The sequence below is a fragment of the Callospermophilus lateralis genome, chromosome 2, assembly GCF_048772815.1.
Source record: "Callospermophilus lateralis isolate mCalLat2 chromosome 2, mCalLat2.hap1, whole genome shotgun sequence".
Lineage (NCBI taxonomy): Eukaryota > Metazoa > Chordata > Mammalia > Rodentia > Sciuridae > Callospermophilus > Callospermophilus lateralis.
Window position 1 is genome coordinate 107,238,966 of NC_135306.1, and position 26,401 is coordinate 107,265,366.

Below are 26,401 nucleotides of genomic sequence, written 5' to 3' on the forward strand. Positions count from 1 at the left end.
CTCCATCCAAATGTCCCCTGATCCTGAGCCCTGCACCAGGTACTATCGGAGCAAGGGGAGGGAACACTTCAGCGGTTCTGAGGAAATAGTGGCCATCTGTAAATGTTGGCAATAAGAAAGGTGGACAGAGGGTTGGCCCAGGGTAGCCCAGGGCTGCAACTGAAGTGAATCCACCCCACCTGGCACCTTAGAGCTGGGCTGTGCCGTGCCCGCATCCTCTGCTTCTCTCAAGGCTGCTACACGGCATTCCTTATCCAGGAAGGAGTCCCTGTGTCCTCAGGTCTCAGGGTTAGAAGGCCCCATCATGGTCAGGGACGGGACAGACTCCTGTGTTGGCAGAATGGTGCCACGAGAGAAGCAGGGCATTTCACCTTTGGGATGAGCAAATCTCCCTGCTTTTTCCCGAGGCACCGAGAGCTTATGTTCCCTTCTAGGCCAGTGGTTCTCATCGCCTTGGCTGCACACGATTGTTGATAGCTGTCTAAGTGGTTATCCCTGGGCCTGGGATTTGTGACAACTGGTCTGAAACAGGCATTTGTGACAAGTACCACCAAGGGCCACTTAGGACTCATAGTTTTCCTCTTTCCCTGCCTTATACAGGACAGGAAAGTTAACTACCTGTATGAGGGCTCTAAAAGGTTCTTCCTACATCCCAAATACCTTCCTCACCAGAACCACAATTTCCCACTCTATTAAAGCCTTGATTAAAATGCAGATGTTGGGGCTGGGGATGTGGCTCAAGCGGTGGCGCGCTCGCCTGGCATGCGTGTGGCCTGGGTTCGATCCTCAGCACCACATACAAACAAAGATGTTGTGTCCGCCGAGAAGTGAAAAATAAACATTGAAAAATTCTCTCTCTCTTTCTCTCTAAAAAAAAAAAAAATGCAGATGTTGCCTGGGTAGGTGAGGTGCAGCTGTGTGCATCCTCATCTTAGAATCTCTGCCTCTCCCCATCCTCCACCTGGTTAACTACTATTGACTCTTTCGGGCCCACTGGGTGAGGCATCCCCAGGAAGTCTAAGAGCCTGCCAAGCTAGCCCAGAGGCCCTTCCTTGGTGGCCCCATAAGACCTGTGCTATGAGTCCTCATCGCTTTATCGAACCCATACATTTACAATAATCTATTTGGGTTCTTCTCCTGCAGTTTGACTCCCCAACACACAGCACAGTAGGTGCTCAATTAATGTCGATCCTGTGAATGTGTGAGCGTGAGGAGACCTTTTGACTCTCTGAGAAAGTTCAGGCCCTTCAATTCTTCGCTTCAGATTTAGTTAGATGCTTTCAATGATTCAGAAAAATTCAATGCTGTCACCAGCCATTAACACCTTGGCATGGATTGTATTTTCAGATGGGAGAGGCCTGTCATTCATCGGGGCTGTGAAGAGTGAATTGAGATATGGAACCAGGCAGTTATTCCCTGGCAAAAGAGAGTGAGAGATCAAGACAGCTTCCAAGACCAGGACACTCACTCCCCAGGGACAGCTAAGGGCAAGGAAGAGATGAGCAAGCCAGACAAAGACACAAATTCCATGACAGGAAAGTCACCTGCTTCAGTGGAACTCAGGCTGAGCAGGAAAATTCACCCAGACAGTTATCCACAGACTCAACAGGATTTCAGAACTGAAAGGTCTTTGAAGATCCTCTAGCTTATTCTCAGAGGTTAAAGGGCTATCCAAGGTCACACGCAGGGAGATGGCCAAGACGAGATCTCTACTGATGCCAACTCCAGTGTTAGGCTACCATCTGAGCAGAACCTCCCCTTGCTGGCTCTGGCCACCCTTCTCCATCACACATCTTGGTCACCTCACCACAGGTACCTAGCTTACTGTGTCCACTGTCACTCTCCCATTCTCATTTCAAACCTGTCTTTCCATCAAGAAGTGGTGTGTGAGCTAGGCCAGGTGGTGCACACCTATAATCCCAGCTATTCAGGAGGCCAAGGCAGGAGGATTGCAAGCTAGTGGTCAGCCGGGCAACTTAGTGAGATGCCTAGGGATGAATCTCAGTGGTAGAGCACTTGCCTGGCATGCACAAGACCCTGGGTTCAATCCCCAGGACCACTAAATAAAGAAATAAGCAGCGGTATCTGTAAATCGCTATCCAAGCTCCCTAAGGAGCACCTAATGCTCCTACCTCTGGGTCCCCACACCTGTGTTGCTTGACAGAGGCTTCATGGAGACGCATCCTGCTGGACCACATCAGACTGGTTCTTGAGTTCCCCACCACACAGCAGGCACTTAATAGGCATTTTCTGAGTAAGTGTAGTTGATTTCAGCATTTTCCATAGGAAAGTTGTTTAATCATGGCTGGCTCATCATTTTGTAATCCTATCACTTGGGCCAGGGGGCTTCAAGCTGTTAGCCACCATTTCCTCAAATGCAAATGCAAAGCAATAAAACTCAGTCAAAGCCTGTGAACCCCTTTTGGATTCTCCTGTCATTTTTGAACACTCCCACATTTTCCAACAACTTAGCTTAGAGAACACACTGGGGGTTAGCAGCTTCAGATAGCACCATCTTAGAGTCAGAGTTTCTCCTTAGGATGCCATTGTGCTCACGTATGCCCGAGAGACATTTGTCCCTGCCAGCCCTGCCACCTCTCAGTTCACATTTGGTGGGGGTGGGACTTTGGCAGCTCACATAGACACATGGGGAGTTTTCACTTCATTACTCTGTTCCTAGTTGCACTAAAAACATATTTATTCACCAAAGCGTACTGTAGTATGCAGAGTGGCTCTCCTAAAAGGCTCAATAAAGCTGAAATATGTGGATACTCTTAATAATTTTACAATAAACTACACTTTAGAATCAATTTCTCTGGCACTAGAAAGTTGCCAGAGATGGATGGTAGCTTCTGGCTCTGTGTGTGTGTGTGTGTGTGTGTGTGTGTGTGTGTGCATAGGGATGTAGAAATGTGTGTGTTACACTTTCAGTGAAAGAGTGAACAATATGGCATCCCAGGAACTATGGGTCTAACTGGTTGAGAGGCCAATTTTGGAATGTTTCTGATAACAGCTTTGGAGCTTTGAAAGCTAGATAGAGGCAGTAACTAGAAACCAGGCCTGAAGATGGAAAGACTCAACAGGGAAGTTGAAAACAGAGAAGGTAGGGAAATACTTACTAGCAATCCACTGAGGATTAGAAACTTCCCATGTTCTTCACAAAATGATGTGAAGAGATAAGCGTTATTTTCTCCATGTTACAAAAAGAGTTTAAGTGACTTGCCACATGCACATCTATGTATAGAGGGTCCTCTCTGATCCAATGCCCTGGCTGCCTCCATAAACAATATCCTAAGGCTCAGCACAGCACAGGGATGAGATAACCGACCTCATGTGCCCAGCTTTGGGAACAGGGGACCAACTAATTTCATAATGATCTGAAAACCTGAAGGAGAGGTTTTGTTTCAAAAACCCTTGGGATCTGACTCCATGAGTCTGGTGCCAGGTTCTGGTCTTAAGGGGCCACTTGACCAAGGCTGACCAGGGCAGGCCTGATGGACAGCAAAGGAAGCAGCTCCTGGTGTCAGAGAGGCCACTCAGCGTGATCAGCTTGACTGCCCTTGCATTCTTCTTGCCCTTTCCGCCTTAGTGGTCAATCTTGGTGTCAACACTGGGCCTCAGGTTTTGACATTACCTGCATTAAGCAGAGTCCCCAATCCCTGGCTCTCAGATCCTGAAATAAGCCACCTGCATGGTCCTGCAAACTCTTTCAGATCTCTCCAGGAAAGAATGGGAGGAGGGTCTTCCCAGACTGAGTTGCTACCAGTTACTGTGTGGGCTACTTTGTGCTAGAGGTTGCATCAGGGTAAGCTGAATGTCTGTTGGATGCCAGGAGATGAGCTATCTCACCTGATCAGCCACCTGTGCCCCCTGCCACGTACTTACAATGTGATAAAATGCTCCATTCATTCACTCATTCAATCAATATTTATTGAGTACCTATTATGCTTCTATAGGCTACTAGATTACAAGACAGACTTTGTCCTGCCTTTAGGAAACTCAGAGTATGGAGAAGGGAGATAAAGATGAAAGAATTCCCAGAGGAGCTGAATGCCACAAAATACAGAACACAGGTTACTATGGGAGTGTATGACAGCAGACTCAATCTAGCTGAGGGTCAGAGGAGACATCCCTGGGAAAAAATGACATTTAAATAATGTGGGTAGGGCTGGAAGGGAGAAGGAGAGTGGGGCTGTAGCATCCTCACTTTCTCCTGGAATCAATTGCTGCTTCTTCCTCTGCTGCCCCAGCTCCCCTCTCTGTAATAATTTTAGCAATTTCAATTACTTATGACTAATCTGTGATAAACCCTTGGAAAAATAAACACAAGCTCTTGTCTGCTTGACAATAAAATGGATGCAGAGGAGGAAGATTGGCTGCTTATGTCCATTCTGCCTAAACAAAATTGAGACTGAGTGTGGGGGCGTGGGTGGCAGGGGGAGTTAGGGGACATTGCTGCAGGGCTTGCTGGGACCTGGCTTGAGTTTGTAAATCCAAGTAGCTGTTTGATAAACAGGAACTGCTTCCGTGGGTCATGTGGACCCTCCAGTTCAATGGGTCCTTCTCCCGAATCTCCAGGGAACATTCCCAGTGCAGGAATTCCAACCACACAAAACAAGTCCAGGGTTGGAAAGACCCACAGACATCACCTAATGCAACCTCAGAATTTACAGATGAAAAACTGAAGCCCAGCAAGGAGAAATGTTTGCATAGTTGAAGGCAGTAGAATGGCATGGTTAGAGCTATCTGCCTGGTTCATGATCTGGATCCACTACCCTGAGCAAGACAGGAAGGCCTTCAAAACCCCAGCCTGCTCATCTCTAAAATGGGAATAAATGGTGCCCTTTGCTAGAGTTGGCATGAGGCTGAAATGAGAAAATAACTATGAAGCACTTATTATGGAGTTTCGCATAAAAAAGTTGTTCAATAAATATCAACTGTTGCAATTACTGTGTTACCCAGCATTAGTGTCAGGGCTGGACCTTTAAGCCACAGTGACTTCACTGCCAGTCCAGTGCTTTGGTCCCCGTGACAAGGCCTCCTGATAGAGTGACCCTTTCCCCTGCCTTCCAATAGGGCAGTCAGTGCTCTGCACCTTCCCTCTCAGTTCCTCCAGAGAAAACTCAGAGATGCCACTATCTCTATATATACCTCACAAATGGCAGCCTGCTCTCCAGTGTGGGGGTGTGCCAGGAACTGGGGGTTCTTGTGTTAACAGCAGGCAGCTCCCCATGCTGCTAGTACGGCCAGAAGGAGACAGTGGCCCCCGGGATCCCAAGTTTCCTGCTTCCAAGGCCCAGTTATGTCCCACTTTTCACTGATGTCCCATGACTGTTGATCTTTACCCTTAAATCTCTGCACATCTCCCTGTCGAGGAGACAGCTCCCTCCTACGGCACAGAGCCCATCAGCACTCTCTGACAATAGATTAGGGTGATTTTATCTTTTCTATTAGGCAGTGATTGCAACTCTCCCTGGGTTCATTAGTCGCTAGGTAATCCCTCCAGATTTATTAGCTCAAATCGAGCTTCCTCGCTTCCTTCTTCACCTCTTCAGAAAACATCAGCTGCCTTTGCTGTCTCAGTAGCAGACAGGGCTGTGACCAAAGGCCCTTAACTCTTCATGTTCTCTATTCAAACTTCCATCAATCTTATGGAACAAAAATTCCCCCAGACAAACCCAGAGGCCAACTGGAGGACAGAGGCTTCCTTCCAGACTACAGAGCAGAAGGAGCTCAGAGCATCTGTAACTATCCTGTGCATCCACCCAGAGAGAGCACTCTGGGCACAGACTCTTTTGGTTATAAGGGAGCTGACACCCTTTAAATTAAGTGCTAATCTCCATTCATAGGATCCTCTAAACAGGCAAGCCAGGGCCTACCATGCCAACTGCTTTTCTAGCATACATGGAAAAGATGTGTGATGATGACTGATGATCATCATACAGAGATTGCTTCTCAATCACCAAGCTCATTTCCTCTTTTCCCTGGGCACACAGTTAGACTACATTTCCCAGTTGCACTTGCAGGTAGGTGTTACCATATAATGTATTCTAGCCAATAGAATTGTGAGAAATATGTACCACTTCCAGACCTGATCCATAAACCCTCCTGTGTGGGATCCTCCATGTTTTTTCCCACCCCTGGTTTCTAAGAGGACACATGTACAAGCTAGAAGATGCCTAGGCCCCTGAAAGACCTTAGGGAAGTCTACCCAGTTATCAAGAACACATTTCTGGGACTCCAGTTAAAGTAATAAATACTGAGTTGGTCCTCATTATCTGTGGGTTCCACACCCATGGATTCAACCAACTGTAGATTGAAAATATTTGGGGAAATATGAAACTAAAAAGAGATAAATCGACATAAATATAGTCAGCCAATCCTTAACAAAGGTGCCAAAAGCATACATTGGAGAAAAGAGAGCCTTTTAAACAAATTATCCTGGGAGAAAAATGGATATTAATATGTAGAAGAATGAAACTAAATCCCTACCTCTCACCCTGCACAAAAATCAACTCAAAGTGGATCAAAGACCTAGGAATTAGACCAGAAGCAGTGAAACTACTAGAAGAAAACACAGGGGCCACACTTCAACACTTTGGCACAGGCACTGACCGACTGTCTTAATAAGACTTCTAAAACTCAAGAAATAAAACCAAGCCAGGTGCGGTGGCACAGGCCTGTAATCCCAGTGGCTCCAGAGGCTGATGCAGGAGGATGGCGAGTTCAAAGCCAGCCTCAGCAAAGGCGAGGAGCTAAGCAACTCAGCGAGACCCTGTCTCTAAATAAAAATACAAAAAAGGGCTGGGGATGTGGCTCAGTGGTCGAGCGCCCCTGAGTTCAATCCTAGTACCCCCTACACAAAGAAAGAAACCAAGAATCAATCGGTGGAATTGCATTACATTTAAAGCCTTCGGCTCAGCAAAGGAAACAAAAGTGTGAAGAGGGAGCCCACAGAGTGTGAGAAAATCAGAACTCAAAAACTTAACACCAAGAAAAAAAAAAAAAAGAATAATCCACTCAATAAATGGGCAAAAAGATCCAAAAGAGACATTTCTCAAATGAAGAAATACAAATGGCCAACAAATATATGAAAAAAGCTTTAACATCTTCAGCAATCAGGGAGATGCAGACCAAAACTACACTGAGACTTCATCTCACCCAGTTAGAATGGCAATCTTCAAAAATACAAATATCAATAATTGCTGGTGAGCATGTAGGGGAAGAGGTACACTTATCGATTGTTGGTGGGAATGCAAATTAGTACAAACACTTTGGAAGGCAGTAGGAGATTTCTCAAAAGACTAGGAATAGAACCACCATAGGATTCAGCTATCCCAGTCCTTGGTATTTATCCAAAAGAACTAAAGTCAGCATATTATAGTGAATACCATATTACATGAATACCCATGTTTAGAGCAGCACAATCCATAATAGACAAATTATGGAACCAACCTAGGTTTTCATCAATAGATGAATGAATAAAGAAAATGTGGAATATATACACAATGGAGTTCTACTCAGCCATGAAAAGAATGAAATTAAGTCCTTTGCTGGTAAATGGATGGAAATGGAGAACATAAGTCAGATTTGGAAATTCAAGGGTTAAATGTTTTCTCTCAGATGTGGAAGCTAAGGAGAAAAAAAAGGAATGAAAGTGGGAATTTATTTTTAATAGAAGGTAGAGTAGAGATGTGAGACTTAGGAAGAGGGAACAGGGGAAGGACCAAATTATACCGAGAATAGAGCACAATGCATTACAATCTTATGTAACTATAATGCATCAATCAATCAATCAATCAACCAATCAAAGGAAGACCAATAGGGCAGAGGGAGGGGATCAGAAAGAGGGTAGAGAAGGGAGCTGTAATTGGCATTGAAATGGAGAAAAGTACATTATATGCATTTATGAACATGTCAAAATGAGCTCCATCATCATAATGCACTAAAATAAATGAATAAATACATTTTAAAATATTTTTGAGTTGTTAATGGACCTTTAATTATTTAATTAAAAATATTTTTGAGTTGTTAATGGACCTTTAATTAATTAATTAATTAATTAATTTGTGGTGCGGAGAATTAGACCCAGTGCCTCACACATTCTAGGCAAGTGCTCTACTACTGAACTATGACCCCAGCCCCAATAAATAGTTTTTTTTGGTTTGGGGTTTTTGGGTTTTTTTTTTTATCAGGGATTAAACTCTGGGGTGCTTGATTGACCACTGAGTCACATCCCCAGCCCTTTTTTATATTTTATTTAGAGACAGGGTCTCACTGAGTTGCTAAGTACCTCGCTAATCTGCTAACGCTAGCTAGCTTTGAACTCGAGATCCTCCTGCCTCAGTCTCCTGACTTGCTGGGATTAGAGGCGTGTGCCACCAAAGTTGGGTCTGTACTAACTTTTTGCTTGTCACTATTCTCTAAATGATGCAGTGAGTATGCTGCATTTATGTTATATTAAGAATTATAATCTAGAAGATGATTTAAATTACAGGGGAGTAAATACCATGCATTTTCTATCTGTAGTGTCATCTGTGAGGGGTTCTGGAACCAGTCCCTCACAGACATGGAGAGGTGGCTGTACCTCCATTGTGGGGAAGCTTGGAGATTTGGGGTGGATCAATCATAGCAGCTAGAATTACCTGACAGACACAAACAGTGTTATCAATAATTAATTTTTAATTCTTAACAAGGTTTTTAAAAGATGGATATTATTATTATTATTCCCAACTTAACTCTGAGGAAACTGAAGCCCAGGAACCTCAGGGCCATGAGAATCCTGAGCTCCTAAACGATTTTCACCAGTTGTGAATGACTGTGAGGACTGGGGTTTTATACATCAGCTCCTTCCTCAACCACAGCCAGGTGGTATTGCTTCTTGCAAACTCCAAATAGAAACAAGAAACATACCCGACCATATCACACCCCTTGGGATGGCTATTATTTAAAAAGTGAAAAGTAGCAAGTATTGAAAAAGTTGCAGTGAAACCCAAACCTTGTACATTTCTGGTGGGAATGAAAAATGGTGCAGTCATTTTAGATACCAGTTTGTTGGTTACTCAATAAATTAAACATATTATGACTCTGTGATCCAGCCATTCCCCTCCTAGGCATATACCTGTAGGGGTTTAAAGCAGGAACTTGAACAGACATTTGTACATCTATGTTCATAGCAAATTGAGAGGCCAATTTATTCTTCGCAATAATCAAAAGGAGGAAGCAACCCAAGTGTCTAGCCATGGATTAATAAATAAACAGAGTATGGTCTATATACTCAATGATATCTTATTCACCTTTAAGAAGGCAGAAAATTTTGACACATGGATCAACCTCAAAGACAATATTGTAAGTAAAATGAGCAGACACAAGAGGCTAAATAGTGTATAATTCCATTTATAAGAAATGCCTGGTCAAATTCATAGAGATAGAGAGTGGAATGGTGGTTTCCAGCAGCCGGGAGGAGGAGGAACTGGGGAGAACCTGTCTAATAGGTACAGAGAGTTCCAGTCTGGGAAGATAAAAGCTGTTCTGGAGATGGTTGGAATTGATGGTCGCATAGAAACGTAAACATACTTCATGTCACTGAAAGGAATACTAAAAAAAAAAAACTGGTTAAAATAGTAAATTTTGCTATATATATATTTTTTATCACAATAAAAATGTCTTTTAAAAATGGAATGAGGTCTGGGGTTGTGGCTCAGTGGTAGAGCGCTTGCCTCTCATGTGTGAGACCCTGGGTTCGATCCACAGCACTGCATATGAATAAATGAATAAAATAAAGGTCCATCAACAACTAAAAAATTTTTTTTTAAAGTGGAATGAAATTTTGATACATTCTATGACAGAGAAGAACCTAGAAAATATGATAAGTGAAATAAATGAAACACAAAAGGAGAAATATCCTATAACTCCACTTATAAAGGGGGCCCAGGATAGGCAAACTCCAGAGAAAAGGGAAAAAAAAAACAAAAAACAAAACAGAGTTTGACAGGGGCTAGAGAAGAGGGCGTGGAAAGCTATTTCTTAATAGACAGAGTTTCTTAAGGTCGAGGAAAAAAATTCTAGAAGTAGCCAGGAGTGGTGGACACGCCTCTAATTCCAGCAGCTTGGGAGGCTGAGGCAGGAGGATCAGAAGTTCAAAGCCAGCCCCAGCAACATAGTGAGGCTCTATGCAACTTAGGGAGACCCTGTCTCAAAATAAAAAATAAAAAGAGCTGGGAGTGTGACTCAGTGGTTAAGCACCTGGGAGTGCAATCCCTAGAGCCAAAGAAAGAAACAAACAAAGAAAAACATATTTAGAAATAAATAGTGGTAATAGTTGTATTAATGCCATGGAAATGTAAACTCAGAAATGGTTAAAATGACAATTTTGAGGAGAGAGGGAAGGAGGGAGACAAGGAGGGATGAAAGGAGGGAAGAGCTGATTGATATCTGGATGAGGGCAGGAACCAGTTCTCAGGGTTGCACATGTGACTTTGAGCAGTAATTCGGCTGCTTTGCTTGGTTCCCTATTTGGTCCAGTCTCACTTGGGCCTAAACTCTTGTCCTTTTACTTTGGTCTGCCAGCCGGGCTTTGCTTCCTCCTAGTTCCTCTCCAAAGGCCTGACCTCTGGCCAAGAGCACATCTGGCTTTCAATTTGCCTTTCAAGTTCTGTGACTTGGACCTCATAAGCTGACCCTCTGCTCCTGGGCTCTGGCCTCAACCAGTTGCCATTCTCACCTACTAATCAGGGACATGCTGTGCTGGGAATGAGTCCTGACCATTTAGCACCTGGAACCGGGGCAGGAAGGTGCTTCACTGATCAAACCTTTCACACCAGCACCAACTCCCCCCAAATCCCACCTTGAAGTAGATAATGCAAATAAAAGACCTGGACCTCTGTCCACCGTTCGTATGTCTGGGGGCTTGAACATCTTCACACTTCAGTCACCTCCTCTGTTCTGGGCAGCATCTGTTCCTGCATGTGGTTCTCCCCCCCTCACCATCACAGTGCTACTGAGCTGGACTTCTCCTGACCCACAGACTTGGCTCTTCCCTGGATTCATCCAGCTTATCCCCGGCTCAGTAGTGAGAACTGGGAACCCTCCAGTAGCCTCAACTCCCTCTGACTCAGTTCCTCTTGTCACATTTGTCTTCTCTGTCAACCAAGGCCCAGGGCTGGCACACTTATTCTCCCTGCTGCCTAGACCCTGAGAGAGGAAAAGACAGTTCTTCTGTGGGGGCCAATGAACTGACGGTTTGCAAGTCTGATTCATGATGGATCATTTTGTTCCAACTCCTGTAATGGCTAATCAACTGATGGAATCCAGAGAAGACAACCCAATGCATTCATTACAGATGCCCTAAATCAATCAGCTCTCTTAATGCCTGCATGAGAACTCAGGTATGGGAACTTGGTCAATTACTCAGTAATTACTGACACAAATAAGCCCTGCAATGGTGGGTTCAGTCATGCACAATAACCAAACTACCTACATCTATTCATTCTCTGGAAATAAATAAAACAGCAATTTAGGAGTCATTTTTACAGGCCATTACATGCAAAATATGTATCTTCCATTTCTTTTAGCTGATGAGAAGCAAAACTAGGACTTTAAAAAATAATCCCCCTTTACTAAATTCATATGAGAACCAATTGCTGCATGTATATTATTTCCCAAAGAAGGTACTATTAGTGCCCATTTACAGAAGATGTCACAAAGACTCAGAGAGGTTAAATAACTCACACAGGATCACGTGGCCAACATCTATTCAAACTAGAATTTTAAGTCTAATCTACCTAAAGCTGAGATCTATGCCTCTTCTAGTTCTCAAAAAAAACTATTCTGAGAACCCACTGCATCAATGTGGCAGAATTCAGAGAGATGGGTCATGATGGGGATCCCTAAGGAATGCAGAGAAGAAATACATAAAAACCAAGGCTCCGGCGGCATCTGTGTTTGAGAGATGGAGCTGGATAAATGCAAAAGATAACTAACTCATTACCCTCTATAAAGTGCCTCCTTCTCTAGCTCAAAACAGTGTTTCAGTCTTGCTACCACCCTGACTCTTCCAGAAAACCAAGGCACTAATGAGGAGCTTTTAGAATATTTTCTCACTGATTTGATGCAATACTTCTGTTTCTATTTTTCTTGACTATTATTCAACCAGTATCACTCATATAATTAATTCTCTGGTTTTTCTCCCTTGCAAACTCACAAACTATGAAATTCCTGTTAATTCCAAGTTCAAAGAGCTCTCAGACTGAGGCATCCCTCGGAGCTTCTCTGCTCCACGCCCACCTGAAAAGGAAGAAAGTCCTTTGAAAACTGAAAGTATTATAGTGCTATGTTGAAAAACACAGCACTTCAGAGCATACAGTACTTTATGATTTATGCGCGTTTTTACTTACAGAATTCCAGTTAATCCTCACAACAACCTCGTAAGGTTGTTATACCCATTTAAAAAATGTGAAAACTGGGGCTCTGAGGGCAGAGTTGACTCTTTCAGAAAGAACAGGACAGAGTGGGGACATGACCCTGAGTCCCCTGAGGTCACAGGCTAGTGCTTCTTCTACTAGATAACATGCCAACGTCCCCACCATGTCAGGACAGGTAGAGTGACATCTTCTTAAAAATATAAGTTGGGCTTCTCCATCTCCTCCCTCCCTCCCTCCCTCCCTCCCTCCCTCCCTCCCTTCCTTCCTTTCTTCCTTCCTCAGGATTGAACTCAGGGGGACCTTGACTACTGAACCACATCCCAGCCCATTTTGTATTTTATTTAAACACATGGCCTCACTGAGTTGCACCTTGCCATTGCTGAGGCTGGCTGTGAACTCCTGCCTCAGCCTCTGGAGCCACTGGGATTACAGGAGTGTGCCACTGTACCCAGCGCCATCTGATTTCTGATTCCCCTCCAAACCACTGGCCTCCTTCCCTCCCGCTGCCAAGCGACCCAGTGACTCCTGGCTGCAGCCTTTCTCCTCCTCTGCTGTAGCTGCCTGGTGCTGGGAGAGAGTCGCCCTGGCAGGCTGGCACAGCGCTGCAGACCCTGGCCTGCCTTTTGTCCCTCCTCCTCTCCATCTCCCAGGCTCCCCAAATGGAACCAACTGTACTTTAATCTCTCTTTACTCTTCTGCCAACTTGCCCAGGCTGCCCCAGAGGTCTCTTTACTTGAAGCAAATGCTTTTGCATTGCTCTGGGAATAGCCTAATCCTTGTCTCCCCTTTTACATGTTAATGCTCTGATTTACAGCAGCAGTGTTAGGAAAAAAATAAAAAAGTGGCAAACAAGCCCTTCGTGCTGTTTTACGTTTGGGGGGCGTGAGAGTAGGCCTCAGGGTGCTAGTGAGGTTCTATTTCTGGATGCAAGAGCTGCTTACACAGGTGTGCTCCTTGGAGAAAGTTCGTTGTGCCATGAACATATAACAAGCGTGGTCTTCTTCGATCAACAATTCCAACCATAGCACAGGCAGTTTTGAGACGGTGTTGAACCAGCCATTTAAACTCGAGTTCAAGCAAAGGGGAATGACTCTCTGGCAAACCTCTAAGATCTCTTTCAACTCTGAGAGCAAAGGCCTGTTGTATGCTTCAAGGTTAATAGTCCACAGAAGCCCAAGAAAGGGCTGCTCATGGACACCTAGAGCTAGGAAAGAACAAGGATCTCAGAGTCCACGCCCGTCTCCATAGGTAGGCGGCTCCTAAACACCACAGGGAGATCTAGTCCCTATGTCCAGGGAAGGAGACTGCACCATCTCCTAAATTACCCTCTTGCACACTTTCAGCAAGAAAGTCTTTGCTTCTCAGTAAGCTTATTCTTTTTAAAGTCAAAAATACCAAGCTGTGAGGTTGAATTCTGCTCTCTAACTTAGCAGGGCTCTTTCAACTAATTGATATTTGCCTTAAATCCTCTGGTTTCAAAATTATAACAGCTCAATGATGTTGCTGTTCATACTTCCATTTTGTAGATAAAGACACCAAAGCTTAGTGTTTTGTTGAAGGGCACATGGTAGGCATTTGGGAAAGCCAGTACTTAAACCTTGACTCAGTAAAATTTCTACAGATCTCAGCTTTCTCATCTGCAAAATAAGGGGATTTGGCTAAGATAGAAGTCCATCCAATTAAACCACTATAAGACATGTATACTTTCTGCACCCTGGTGTTCTACTTCTGAGTTATCATGGGGAGCTGGTGATGTAGAGACTGGACTGCAGGTCAGTAACCGGACCTACCAGCAAGGCCCATCCATCATGATACAGCCTAAGGAATCAGTGCTAAGTAGCTAGAGGCATTCAAATGGAGACATTAAAGTCCCCAAATTTCCATTTTTCTGAGGCTAAGAATCATTAGAATGAGAATCCCACTGGGCTCTCAGACTCCCATGTTTCCAAGATGCCTTGGCTCTGGTTGTCTTCTGCTCCTCTGCCTTAATTTCTCCACTTACTCCCCATTTCCGAGGTCCCATCAGGACCCACTAACCCCGACCACTGACAATTCTCTATACTAAAGAGGTGAGCTGTGGAAACTTCTTACCAGATTAGTGAAGATGTATGTGTAATAGGCTGACACCATCCCTAGTTCAGCTGCCTGCAAAGTAAAGAGAAGGAGATTAGAGAAGAACACAAGACTCACTGGAAGCAAATGAGCAGAGAGGGCATCGAGGACCTGTGCTTTGTCTGGCCACCACCCTGCAGCACCAGGCAAAGTGGGATCTCTTGACAGGTTCTTATGTTACCCTGAATCTTGGATGATGGAACACAGAAACACTGCCTCTAAAGGTCTCCCCGCCTCCATCCCCCGACCCCACCATGACACCCACAGTAGCTGGTGTACACTCCCATGGATTTAAGGGGATATTGTGGGGACCAAAGTGGCTTTACATAGAGTGAAGCAAATAATAAAACAGACTAGAATAATTTTCTCCACAAATATTAATGATAACAATGGCTAACATTTACCCATTAGATACCAGGCTCTACAAACTATTCTATAGGGGTCAATCATGGTGGGGAGGCATGATCACATCCTCTACCCTCATTTCATAACAGAGGAAAACAAGCTAAATAACTTATACAAGAGTCTCATACACGGAACAGATGAAATTAAGCGAGGCAGCCTAACTTCAGTGCTTTTAACCAAACTCTACTCCCCTTTGAGGACAATGTTATGGATGGAACTGTACACCCAATCTTTTAGGGCCATGGCGTAGGTAAGAGAGACTGTGAAAATGAACCTCGCCCCCATCAGAATGCAGGTGAAACTCATTAAGAGTATTCTGAGTCTATAATAACCTAGGAAACAAGCAAATCATCTGCCCACTTTGGTCCTTTATTAATAGTAAGGAACCAGTTGCCCTTGATCACAGCACACGGGCAGACTCATTCACAGTGGAACTGCAACTTCAGAACAGTCTCCCTTTTGTCTGATCTCTGTACCCATCAGAAATACCCCTTAGCCAACCTTCTCTGTCAGTGTGCCCGGCTTTGAGGGTGACAGGTGCTACAGAAACTGACAAGTAGATCAGGTAAATAATGAGCCTGGCTCTCTCCAGGGCCCTCATCCCTCCGATAGTTGGTTAGATTTTCATAATATATCCTGCAGCCCGGGGCCACTGGGAGACAGTTCTTGTCATGACTGTTGAGGTGGATGGGGGAGAAATAAGACCAGGGAGGATTGCACTTTCCTCGTACGTGGTGTTTATCTCTCAAGGACCTCCAAAAACTTTATGAGCATTCTTACGGGAACCTGCTCAGGCTCCTGGAGGAACTGGCTAAGGATTATGTCACCATATCACAATGGGAAGCTAAAGTGCAGCAGGGCTTAGTGACAAGGGCAGGATCACTTGGGGGCTCAGTGGAGCTCAAGGCTTTCATGGTGAGGTTCCTTCTCCCTCCAAGCAAAGCTACATGTCCTCTGCCTTGGAGAGGATGGCCTGACCTGTCCCACCTGAGCCCACTGCTTGCAGGAACGGGCTGTGTGGGGATCTACAAGGGGTCGGATGGCTAAAATTCATTTTGTATAATCTGCTATCCTAGAGATAAAAGACAAGAGATCCTTGGTTTTTAAGACCTGATTTCTGGGTAAACATAGAGCTTGTTGCTGGAACAGCTGCTCAATAAAGTAGGGGATTACTCTGCAAATCCTCCTGATATCAAGAGACAGCCAAGAGCTGAGGCCAGGCTCCCGGGCGCACTCTGGGGCTCCCAGAGGCCACGTGTGCACTCTGCACACCCCATTTCCCACACCAAGTCCATCTTCCTTGAGGCCCATGAAGGCTCTATGGATGCCCCCTGGAGGGAGAAACAGAGAACCCCAGGGCAGAGGGAGGCCAGGCTGGCCTGCCTGGGACCAGCAGGATGTCCAATAGGAACAAAGAGAAGAGGCTTTACTGAAACTCACTGCTCATTGATCAGTTTGGCTGCAAAGACACAGAAGCTTAGGTCAAGGGGGATCAGGAAAGATGGCCACAGGCACCAGCAGAGCTGTTTGCTAATGAGGTCACTACAGGCAGAATTTTCTTTGAAATCATGACCACAAAAGCAAAATTAAAAATCCCAACCAAATAAAAACCCTAAAAACAAAAACAAAAAGACAACCCACAAAACATTTGTAATGACAATTTCTAGTATTGGCAAGGTGCAATAAGATACCTACATGCTGCTGATGTAAGTGTAAACTGTTAACAGATTTCCAACAGGCAATCTGGCAAATCATCTCAATGTCCTTAAAAACATGCACACCTTAATTCAGTGTTCCTCTTCTAGAAATTTACACAGAGGAAATAGTCATGAACTGCATCAAGATTTATGTACAAAGATGTGCATCCCAGAACTATTTATTATAGCAAAAGACTGGAAACAACCCATCTCTCCAACAATACGGGGATGGTTAAATAAATTACGAGACGTCTATATGATAGGAAATGGCACAGCCATTAAAATATTGGTAGAAATATATTTTACAACATGGGCAAAATACATAGCTCATAATTAAGTTTTTTAAAAAGCAATTTACAGAAAAAAATGTTTGTGCAATAATCTGGCGGGGAATGTGACTGAAACAGAAAGAAGAGACATCAAAATTTAGGAATGGTTAACTCCAGGGATGGGATTATGAATGATTTGTATTTTCTTCTATGTGCTTTCTGTACTTTCCAAAATGTCAACCATGAACTAGTCATACAGTATTGGATAGGGGAGCCCAACTTCGTATGTTAGGAGCCACAGAACATTCCTGGGCAGGGGTCTGCCCTCTAAGGCTCCCACCTGAGGGCTGTCCAGGCACACTCTCCACATGGGGGCTGGTGGACACTGAACTACTAAGCGGAACCTCCTACCTTCCCTGAGAAAGACCCCTCACCCTGTGTCTCTCATCTCCTGGGACCTGGGGAAGAGCTTCCATCCTTAATGACTTCATTGATGATAGGTCCAGACATGAGAGAAGAAAGAGATAAAGAGAGAAATGATGTGTCGGAGAGCGTGTCTGTGTGTGTGAGTGTGCGTTGGGTATATACCCACGGACAGACGTGGTTTGGTGCTGTGGAAAATTACTATAGCAACGGGCTGAAGGGACAGCCCTCAGTACTGGGAACACTCATTCAAATCTCTTATTAAGTCTCAGACAAAAACTAGCCATGGAGGGGAGGACAAGAGCGAAGGAGGGAGGGAGAGGAAGAGACAATCATCTGAGTGTCCACCAGGTCCTCACAGCTTGGCAGAGGTTAACGAGGAGCCTGGCTCCCCCAGTGGAAGATGGCAGGTTGTGTTTAAATGTGCAATTAAAATGGCATTAGAAGGGGCCAGTATGCCTGAGAGGTTGGGGGAGCTGCTGATGAGCCAGGGAAGAGATGGCCTGCCGGCCTAGAAGCAGGCTGCTCTCTCTGAGGTAGTAGGTCCACCCCAACCACCAGCCCAGGAACTGGTGACAGCTGACTCCCTGGCTGCCCAATGGTGCCCAGCATGTCCACCATGGCCCTCAGCCACCTGAGTTCTCGCTTTCTTGGGCTGGCCTGCCTCATGCGTTCTAGTTCCCAGGGGCGTATGCTCTGACTCAGGGCCAGGTAGCTGCCCCCTGTCTTGGGGAGCATCGGGGAAACTTCCTGCCTTGCAGGCAGGAGACCAAGCAGTCTGGCTCTGCCCCTCCCAGGCCTGGCAGCAGACAAATCTGCTCGACTTCAGAGCCTCTGTTTCGTCAGCTATAGGATGAGCACCACACACCTGCCTCATCACTGGGAAATTACACAGGAGTGCTTTGTAAACTGTTGAACGAACGCGGTGTCAGGATTAAAGACAGGGCAACACACACTGGGGTGTGACGGTCCTGCTCGTCAAAATGTGGAGCTGTTTCTATGCCGTCTGTTGGAGTTCCCCCAAGTGCACCACCCCCACTCCTGATCCCCCCAGGAACCCTGACCTCTCCCCTGGGCCCGGGCGGGTCTAGCATTGGCTGGTCTTTTAGAAGGTTGCTGCCCCGCCTCACCAGGTATTAGATATTTCTTAGGGCATCACCCATCACCCTGTTTTCTCCTTTCAACTTTTAGGAACCATCTATTCAAAGAGAAGCACAGGGAGGTTGGTCAGGGTTCAATCCAGCCCAGGGCTGAAGAACAGCCAGGGAGCAGGGATGCTGGAGGGAAGGAGGGAGGAGACAGAAGGATGCCCACCAGCCACCCAGCCCGGCTCCCACCTTCAGGAGGATGGTGTGGGACATGGAGGCATTGGCATGGATGATGATGGTGGCGGTCTTGTCGTCCCGGATCTCCTTGAGGAGCGGGGTGGGGTCCCTGGTGTCATCCAGCATCCGGACCGAGAGTGTGTCCTTGGAGATGAGGAATTGCCGGAGCAGCTTCTCTAGGTTTAAAAGGCCTGGAGAGGGAGAGAGGAGGAAGTCCCTGAGGCTCTGCAGACCTGCCCCAACAGAGGCTTGGGCACACACAGGAAGTAGGGCTGTGGCTAGTGCTAAGGTTTCTTGGCCTCTCTGGGCCTCTGTTGTCCCATCTAAAATAAAAAGAATGTCCTAAGCTCCCATTGTCCCCTTCCTGGCTCCCTGGAGAATGGCCTGCTTGGAATGTCAGGTGGGGTGAGAGTCCCCATCCTTTCCTCTAAGCAGTGTACCCAGGGGCTGAGAACTGGGTTCAGAGGCCACCCAGCCAGGGTCTCTTTCCCCACTTCCAGGACTTTTTCACCTGGTCCGTTATCTCGGTATCGGTTTCCTCATCTGAGAAGTGTGAATCACAGCAGCAGGAGCCTCAGGGTGTGTGAACTCCAAACTAGGGAGCATGTGAAGCACTAGGACCCCGGAAACCGCATGAAGGGACATCAGGCTCTAGAAAAGCTTCTGTTTGCATTTTAGAGGTGGAGAAGTGGTTCCCTCAAGATCCAGACCAAAAAAAAAAAAAAAAAAAAAAAATGAGGCCTGGCAAAACCCTTTGAACTCCTCAGAGCCTCCTGGCTGCATTAAGCCAGGCATTATGATGATCATAAGAGAAGAGGCTTTGAACTAACTCCAGCACGCAAGAATCGGGGCCCAGAACAAAATGGAAAAAAGGAATCTTTTGCTGAGGACTCTCCTTCCACCCTCCACCCCCAGCTATTGGCTGCTTGGGGCTGTGGTAGGAAGAAGAGCCCAGAATGATGTCGCTGAGAGGAGAGCGTGCTAATTCTGCCTCGGCTCTGAAAAGATAGTCCAGGGGTAGGGTAGATGTGTAGCCAGAGGGTTATTGTCCAGAAAAGCAGTGGTCTCAATCCCAGTGGAAAGAGAAGTGTGGGCATTTGTTCCCCGAGCAATGACGTGAGTAACATTTACTGAACCTTTATGTTCCAGCTAATGTGCTAAAATTTTTACATGACTGATTTCATGTAAGTCCTCACAGAAATCCATGAAATATCATGATACCAGGAGTTCAGAGGAGGACAGCTCACATGCTGTGGATGACCTGCCAGTCCTAGTCCCCAAACTGCCTGTTTCTACGCTGGCCCGTTTGGCGATGTGTTGAATAGAGAACCTAAAGACTCTTTCCTGCGCCCTTCTGAATCTTGAGGTCCAAAAGATAATATAGTGGAGGGGACATTTAAAAAGCTACCATCCACCTCCTCATGTTGCAGAGGAAGGGCACAGCTTGTCTAAGTTACATGAATGCAGGGACACCGGTGGAACCCGAATTCTCATTTTCTGATGTGCCTCCAACCTTCTTCCCATGAGACTAGGCCACCCCCTAGGACAAATCAAGCAGGTAGCAACAGGCATAGTACCTGGGGGTGAGGGACAGTGCGCCTGGGAATGAAGGGACAGAGGCTACAACTTGTTGGGGGCTGGGGTCTTTTTGTTTTAACACACTGAAACCCTAATCATCCTGTCCCTGGTTTTGAGAAAGGGCAGGGAGGCAAAAGCCCTGGGAGGGCTAGATCTTTACAAAGAGGCTTCAGTAGCCCTGCTGGACAAGTCACCACGTGGAACTGGCCTTTCCTCTCAACCCCTAAGAGGGCCCCCACGGAGTCCTGCAATACTGCACTGCCTCTGGCAGTCCCCCAGCACCAGCCCCCATCTTCTAACCTCGCGGCTTCATTCTTCAACTGTGAAATGGCATAAGAGGGTGAGGACCAGGGAACAGGCCAGGAGTGGGCCATCTTAAGTTCGTTTCTCTTGTATTTACTTACGCCCATTCTGACGCAGGACCACACAGAGAAGGGAGAGTAGCTGGTGCATTTCCACTGCTTACTACTGACCTGTCCTAAGTGGCAGGCACCATGAAGTCAGACATAAGGCAGAGGAGATGGGTGGCTGAGGTCCCCACCCCTGGGAGCTCAGAGTCCAGGATGGCACCTATACCAAGAGCAAGTGTGAATCACGTCCCTATTTTTTTTTGGCGGTTTGAGTTCCCTTGGTTTTCTGTGGGGCTGCCTCATTCTGCCCCACAAGTGAGATGATGGCGATGTTCACCACAGCTTCCTCAAACATGGTGCCAAAAGCAAACCCTCACCTGGACAAAAGTCGGAACACCTGACCCAAAGGCACTTTTAATAAGGAGGCCTGGAGAGGCCACAGAGCTGGCCTCCTGGGGCCTCAGGGTCTCCTGTGCGTGCTGGGGTTATGGCAGCCCCACTGCTGGGGAGACACACGGGAGGGCCAGCTCCACAGGTCCTTGTGTGCAGCACAGAGAATCTTCAGAGTCTGGCTGGGGACGAGGCCAAAACCCTTGGGATTCTTCAGATGGGCAATGAAATTCAGTGGGACGAGACAGGGAAGCCGGGGCTTGAGAGCAGGATTATGCTCAGCGTGGTGATGTCTGACAGAGACAGCCCAGGGACCCTTCATCCCTTCAAAACTGGCAGGTACACTCAGCTCCCAGGGAGCGAGCACCCCAGACACTCGGCTCAATCCCCTGCCTGACACCTCCTTGGGGCCCTTGGCTGCCCTTTAAACAAAAACAGCAGGGTTCCTAATCCTGCCCAGCCCTCTGTGTGTGCAGAGAGGCAGGGCGGGGACATGCAGCAGAGAATGGCAGTGGGTCCTCCGGAGCTGTGCAGCCCTCCCTGACCCACCCCTCAGCAAGCGGTTCCTCAGCCCAACCTGGAGAGCACGGGGACAGAGAAGAGAACACAGCTTTGGGAGGTGACTGCAGCTCCCACGGCTGGGCAGGTCAGAGAGCAACGCCCTCGCTCCTCTGTGCCTCTGTGTCCCTGTGTGTGACGTCAGGAGCATGTGACCTGGCAGGGTGATCGGGAGGACCTCAGGGGCACCTGTCACCTAGAATGGGCTGAACGGATCTTGATTCCCATTCTTTCCCCAAACACCCGTCACCCCATCTCCTTCCTGAAAACTTCTCTCCACTCTCCAATCCCACCTACTTCTCCCTTCTCCCAACTCTTGCAGGATTTATCATCTAACCCTCGAAACAGGAGCTTTGGTTGTAAGCCATACACAACCCTTGATAGCAGGCACATGATCCTCAGTTTACAATGGGTCATGTTGATGAACCCACTGTAAGTTGAAAACATCGTAAATTGGAAACATACTGAACGCAGGTAACCTATCGAACATCCTGGCTGAGCAACACAGGATGCTAGAGTGTAGGCCGTTTTCCCTGGTGATCTCGGGCACCCGATGCTATGACTCACGGCATAGTATGGGACTGCACCGTGGCCAAGTGGAAAAATCATAATTGGAATCATCATGTATTTGTATACATGTGTCTATATGTATCTGTGGGTTATATATAATGGTAATGAGAAATATGCACATGAGTTCTTTCATGGTTTTATGTAGTGTTGTGATTTGTATCTTAAATGTCCCCAAAAGCTCCTGTGTTGAAGGCTTGGTCCCCACTGCAGCCGTGTTCAGAGGTGGGGCCTTTAAAAGGTAATTGGATCATGAGAGCTCTGACTTCATCAATGGACTAATTCATTGACTGACTCCTAACTTAATGGACTATTGGGACAGGGTGGACACTGTAGGCTGTGGGGCATAGACGGAGGAAGTGAGTCACTGAGGGTGTGCCCTTGAGGGATATATAGTTTGTTCCTGGCCCCCTTCTTTTTCTTTCTTTGCCTTCTGGCCCCTATGAGGTTAATAGCTGTGCTCTGTCACAAGTTCCTTGCCATGATGTTCCACCTCACCACAAGCACAAGTAATGGGGTCAAGTGATATGGACCTAAACCTCTGAAATTGTGAGTCAAAATAAACCTTTTTTCCTTTTAAGTTGTTTAGCTCGGGTGTTTTGTTGCAGCAATGCAAAGCTAACACAGGTAGGAATCCCATTTCAAACATTCCTAAATATCCCCAGGGCACAGGTACCCAGTGCTTGCACGAACTGAATTGTGGGAAAGAAAGAGACTCTGCATCCTAACAGGCCAGGGAAGCAGCAGCACCTGGCAGGCACTGTCACCTTGTCACTAGGGTAGCAGCTGAAGGAAGGGCTGCTGGCCTTGGGAAGCACGGGAAAGCAGTCACAAGGTAGACTTGTTCTTGGCAGCCTCAAGGACTAAAGCCAGCAACCCGAGTGGATGGGTGTTGCAGGGAGACAGCACAACCTAGGGAAGAGCCTTCAGTCTGAGCTGTGTGAAGCTGCTCGGGCACACATGAGGTAGTGAGTTCCCCAGGGAGGGAGGTAGTCAAGTAGAGGGCAGCCCCTCTTGAGGACTGCTGTAGAGGGGATTCAGTCAGTGCATGGAAGGTTGAACTAGAAAAACGTTGATGTCTTTCCAGCCCAGAGACTCCCTAATTCTGTGAATCAACTAGGATACTTTTAAATTCTAGGCAGTGGAAGAAATTTGCCAAGGAGAAAGTGTGGTTTGATTATGTTAAGAATATTAGGCGTTTCGGTGCAAATTGTCATTCTCCTCACCTCTGTTTAATGGAACTAAGGGATTTACCAAGGGCATTTGCCAATCTGCTCTCTTGAGCCCCTCCACCTCCCCCCGAACCTTCTCTCTGCAGGGCAGACCGCTGGCCCGGCAGCAGCCTGCCAAGTCTAAGGTGGAGAGGGACCTGGGGAACCTATTAGCCTCACTCAGGAGTAGCAGGGTGGATCGATGAGAGCCAGCAGGCCAGCTGTTCTGGGAGGAGGGAGCAAGGCTGGATTCTGGAACAGGAGCAGGGGCTTCCCTAAAACCGGGAGGGGCAGGAGGACAGGGAAGCCTGGAAGACACAGCCAGGATCGGACACAACCTCAGGACAAGGACACAAATGCTCAAGTGCCAGGTCTGCGGGGGACACAGAGGACCCCTGTATTAAAAAGAAATAAAGTAGCCTCGTTCCATCTCTGCGGCCTGGTTCCCTCGATGCAGAGCTTTGGCCCTGGGAAGACGCCGATGTTCCCAGGAGAGACGGTCCTTTTAAACCGTGGGAGGCCCTGACCCGGTGCTCCCCTGGGCGCGAGTTGGCCAGGACCTGGTCCAAGGCAGAGAGGGGCACAGAACAAATTCACCTGCCAGATGCCACTGACCCCGCCACCTGCTCCTCTGTCTTGTCCCGCCTCACAGCTGAGCTTGGCCCCGGAGCAGGCAGGCAGGGGAGGACGGAGGGAGGGCAGAGGGGCTGGGGGCCGCCTGGGGCTGCTGTCCCTTCTCTGATGGCAAGGACGGGCGTGGAAGAACTCGCCTCCCGATGTCAAGGTGAGCGTCCCCAGCAGGGGTGGCAGGCATCCCCGCTGTGGGTACCCTGCAGTGTGGCCGAGGCTCCTCTACTTTCATGACTGCCTGAGGAAAGACACCGGGAGGCAGGAGGGCTCCAGGGCCTGAGGTCACAGCTGGAGGACCTGGGGTACAGGACGGGATCCCACCCAGGCTTCTGACTCCAAGGCCCTGCTCCTGACCCACCACTCGGGTTGCCATGGGACTGCAGCTCCCCATTCTGTCCTCCACCGGGTTCAGATGTGAGGGTTCACGTTGAGCCAAAGGCCTCCCACAGCGCCTCCTGGGGGTGGCCTGGGGAAACCCACTACTGCCACCCTTACTCTCCTGCAGGGGCCTGGGGGTCATACCCTACTGCTCCATCCTCCACCAAGGTTGCAGGATGGAAAACAGTCATTAAATGTGGCTTGTGTTCTGGGCCCAGTTACTTTCGTACCCCATTACCTCAACGGCCTTATTCCGAGGAAATGAAGGCTCAGAGAGGTGGAGTGACCTGCTCAACATCACACAGCTCCTAAATGGTGCCACAGCTCAGTTTGACTCCAAAGATGGCTCTTTTTACTCCACCATCCTGCCTCTTTCTCTTGGGCAACAAGTCCTCCCTGGGAGTGGAAACCTCCTGGAGTTCAAATCTTTCTGCTCCCACAACTTGGACCGTGTTTGGGGAACCAAGGGATGGAAGGAGAATCGCACCAAACGGCGGCTCACTCTTGCTCCAGGTCCCAGCCAGGCTCGTTCAAAGGGATCAGGTGAAGGAATCCGTGTGTGTAGCCAGTGTTCCCCTCAGTGTGGACACCGTGTTGGCCACTCTGCGTATGTCCCCTCAGCCACCTTGGGAGGGAGGTGCCATGATCCCTGCCTTATAAATGAGACAGCAGAGGCCGGGGGTGGGGGGGGAGGTGAAGTCACTGCCCCCAGGTCACACAGACAGTGAATAAGTGGCACAAGATATGGGGACACAGGGCCCAGAGCCAGAAAAAGGACTTAGAAACACCAAAGCCAATTTGTAAAAAACGCAGGTGAAGAACAGCCATTTCGAGGGCCCACGCAGCGTGGCCCACTTGTGGCCCCGGGCCGTCCTGAGGGTCTCACCAGGCGGCCCAACCAAGCGGACCCTCCGGGGAGCCCAGCAGTGCTCGCTGTCCCTGGATGCCCAAACACCAGCCCCTCGGTTCCCAGGACCGCCACATCGGGCCACTCACTCACTTCCTCGCCAGCCTCTTAGAAACGGGGACTTGCAGATGTCCTCATTTTTTTTCTCATTAAAGAAAAAAATAATATGATTCACAATATATCTCTACTTGGTCTAAAACCTGCTTATTAAAAATCTACTTTTGGGAAACAGGAGGATAAGTGGCAAGATTCCCCACGGAATGATCTCCGCGACGCCTGATTTTGATGGCTGAAAAAGGGAATTAGATTCCTGTTCCTCATTCTGCTTGCAGCATCTCCTGGCCCTGCATTAATAAGGAGGATGGAAGACAGTCTCCTTCAGAGCCCTGAGCCCCACTCCCCTCAGTCCCTGTCCTTTGATTAGATTTTTAATCTCCTTTGCCCTTGAACTTCTGGCTCTGTTCCGCCTTCCTTCCCCTGGCCCTGGAGGGTGGGACAGAGACCCTCAGCAGCAGCAGCAGCAGCAGGAGAGCAGTGTGCGGTGCCTGCTGAGCCCGGGGTGGTGGTCTTGCCTCCCCTGGGCCTGGACAGACAGCCTCACCTCCTCATGGACAGCCATTCTGCCTGAGAGCTGTTCCAGAGAGATCTCCTCCCGTGCAGGGCCTGCCCTCAGGCACTGCTCTGGGTTGTTTGTTGGGATTAAGGCCTGGGACACACTGCGTGGAGGAGGCAGCCCCAACTGAGGGTCAGAGCCCCTGGAAAGTGATTTGTCCTCCACAAGGAACTGTTTGAATGTCAAGCAAGGTCGTAATTTTAGGGGAACGAGTCCTGGGCCAGAGGCAAGGGTATCTAGCCAAATGCTTAGTGACTTGTACACGTTTAATATCCGAGCAACTCATTTCCTAAAGCCCACTGAGAGCTGAAGCAGAGGAGGAAAGAGAACTCAGCCTAAAAGTAAGAGGGAATGGTGGCTGGACAAAAGAAAGAACTTCCTGGCAGGTTGGTGAGCCATTGTGCCCAGCGCTGAAGAAGACTGAAGGAAAATCTTGTCCTTGCCTTCGGCCTCTTAATATCTAGCATCCTGTGCAGTTTTCCATCAGCATTCTTTCGGGGGCTGGTAGGCAAACCCATTTGGAAGACAATGAGGTAAATAATTGGTTTGGCCACGGGACATCTCAG

General features: G+C 47.6%; 1 protein-coding gene across 4 annotated transcripts in view; it reads right to left on the reverse strand.

Annotated features, from left to right (window-relative positions):
* Positions 1 to 26,401, reverse strand: part of Grik4 (glutamate ionotropic receptor kainate type subunit 4) — a 279,827-nt gene that overhangs the window by 117,008 nt on the left and 136,418 nt on the right. For all 4 annotated transcript variants that reach the window (XM_076843680.2, XM_076843682.2, XM_076843681.2 and 1 more), the window contains exons 5-6: positions 18,666 to 18,844; positions 14,514 to 14,567 (exon numbers count right to left, since the gene is read on the reverse strand). In XM_076843680.2, coding sequence (XP_076699795.1) covers positions 14,514 to 14,567; positions 18,666 to 18,844 — 233 coding nt within the window. The remainder of the gene's footprint in view (positions 1 to 14,513; positions 14,568 to 18,665; positions 18,845 to 26,401) is intronic.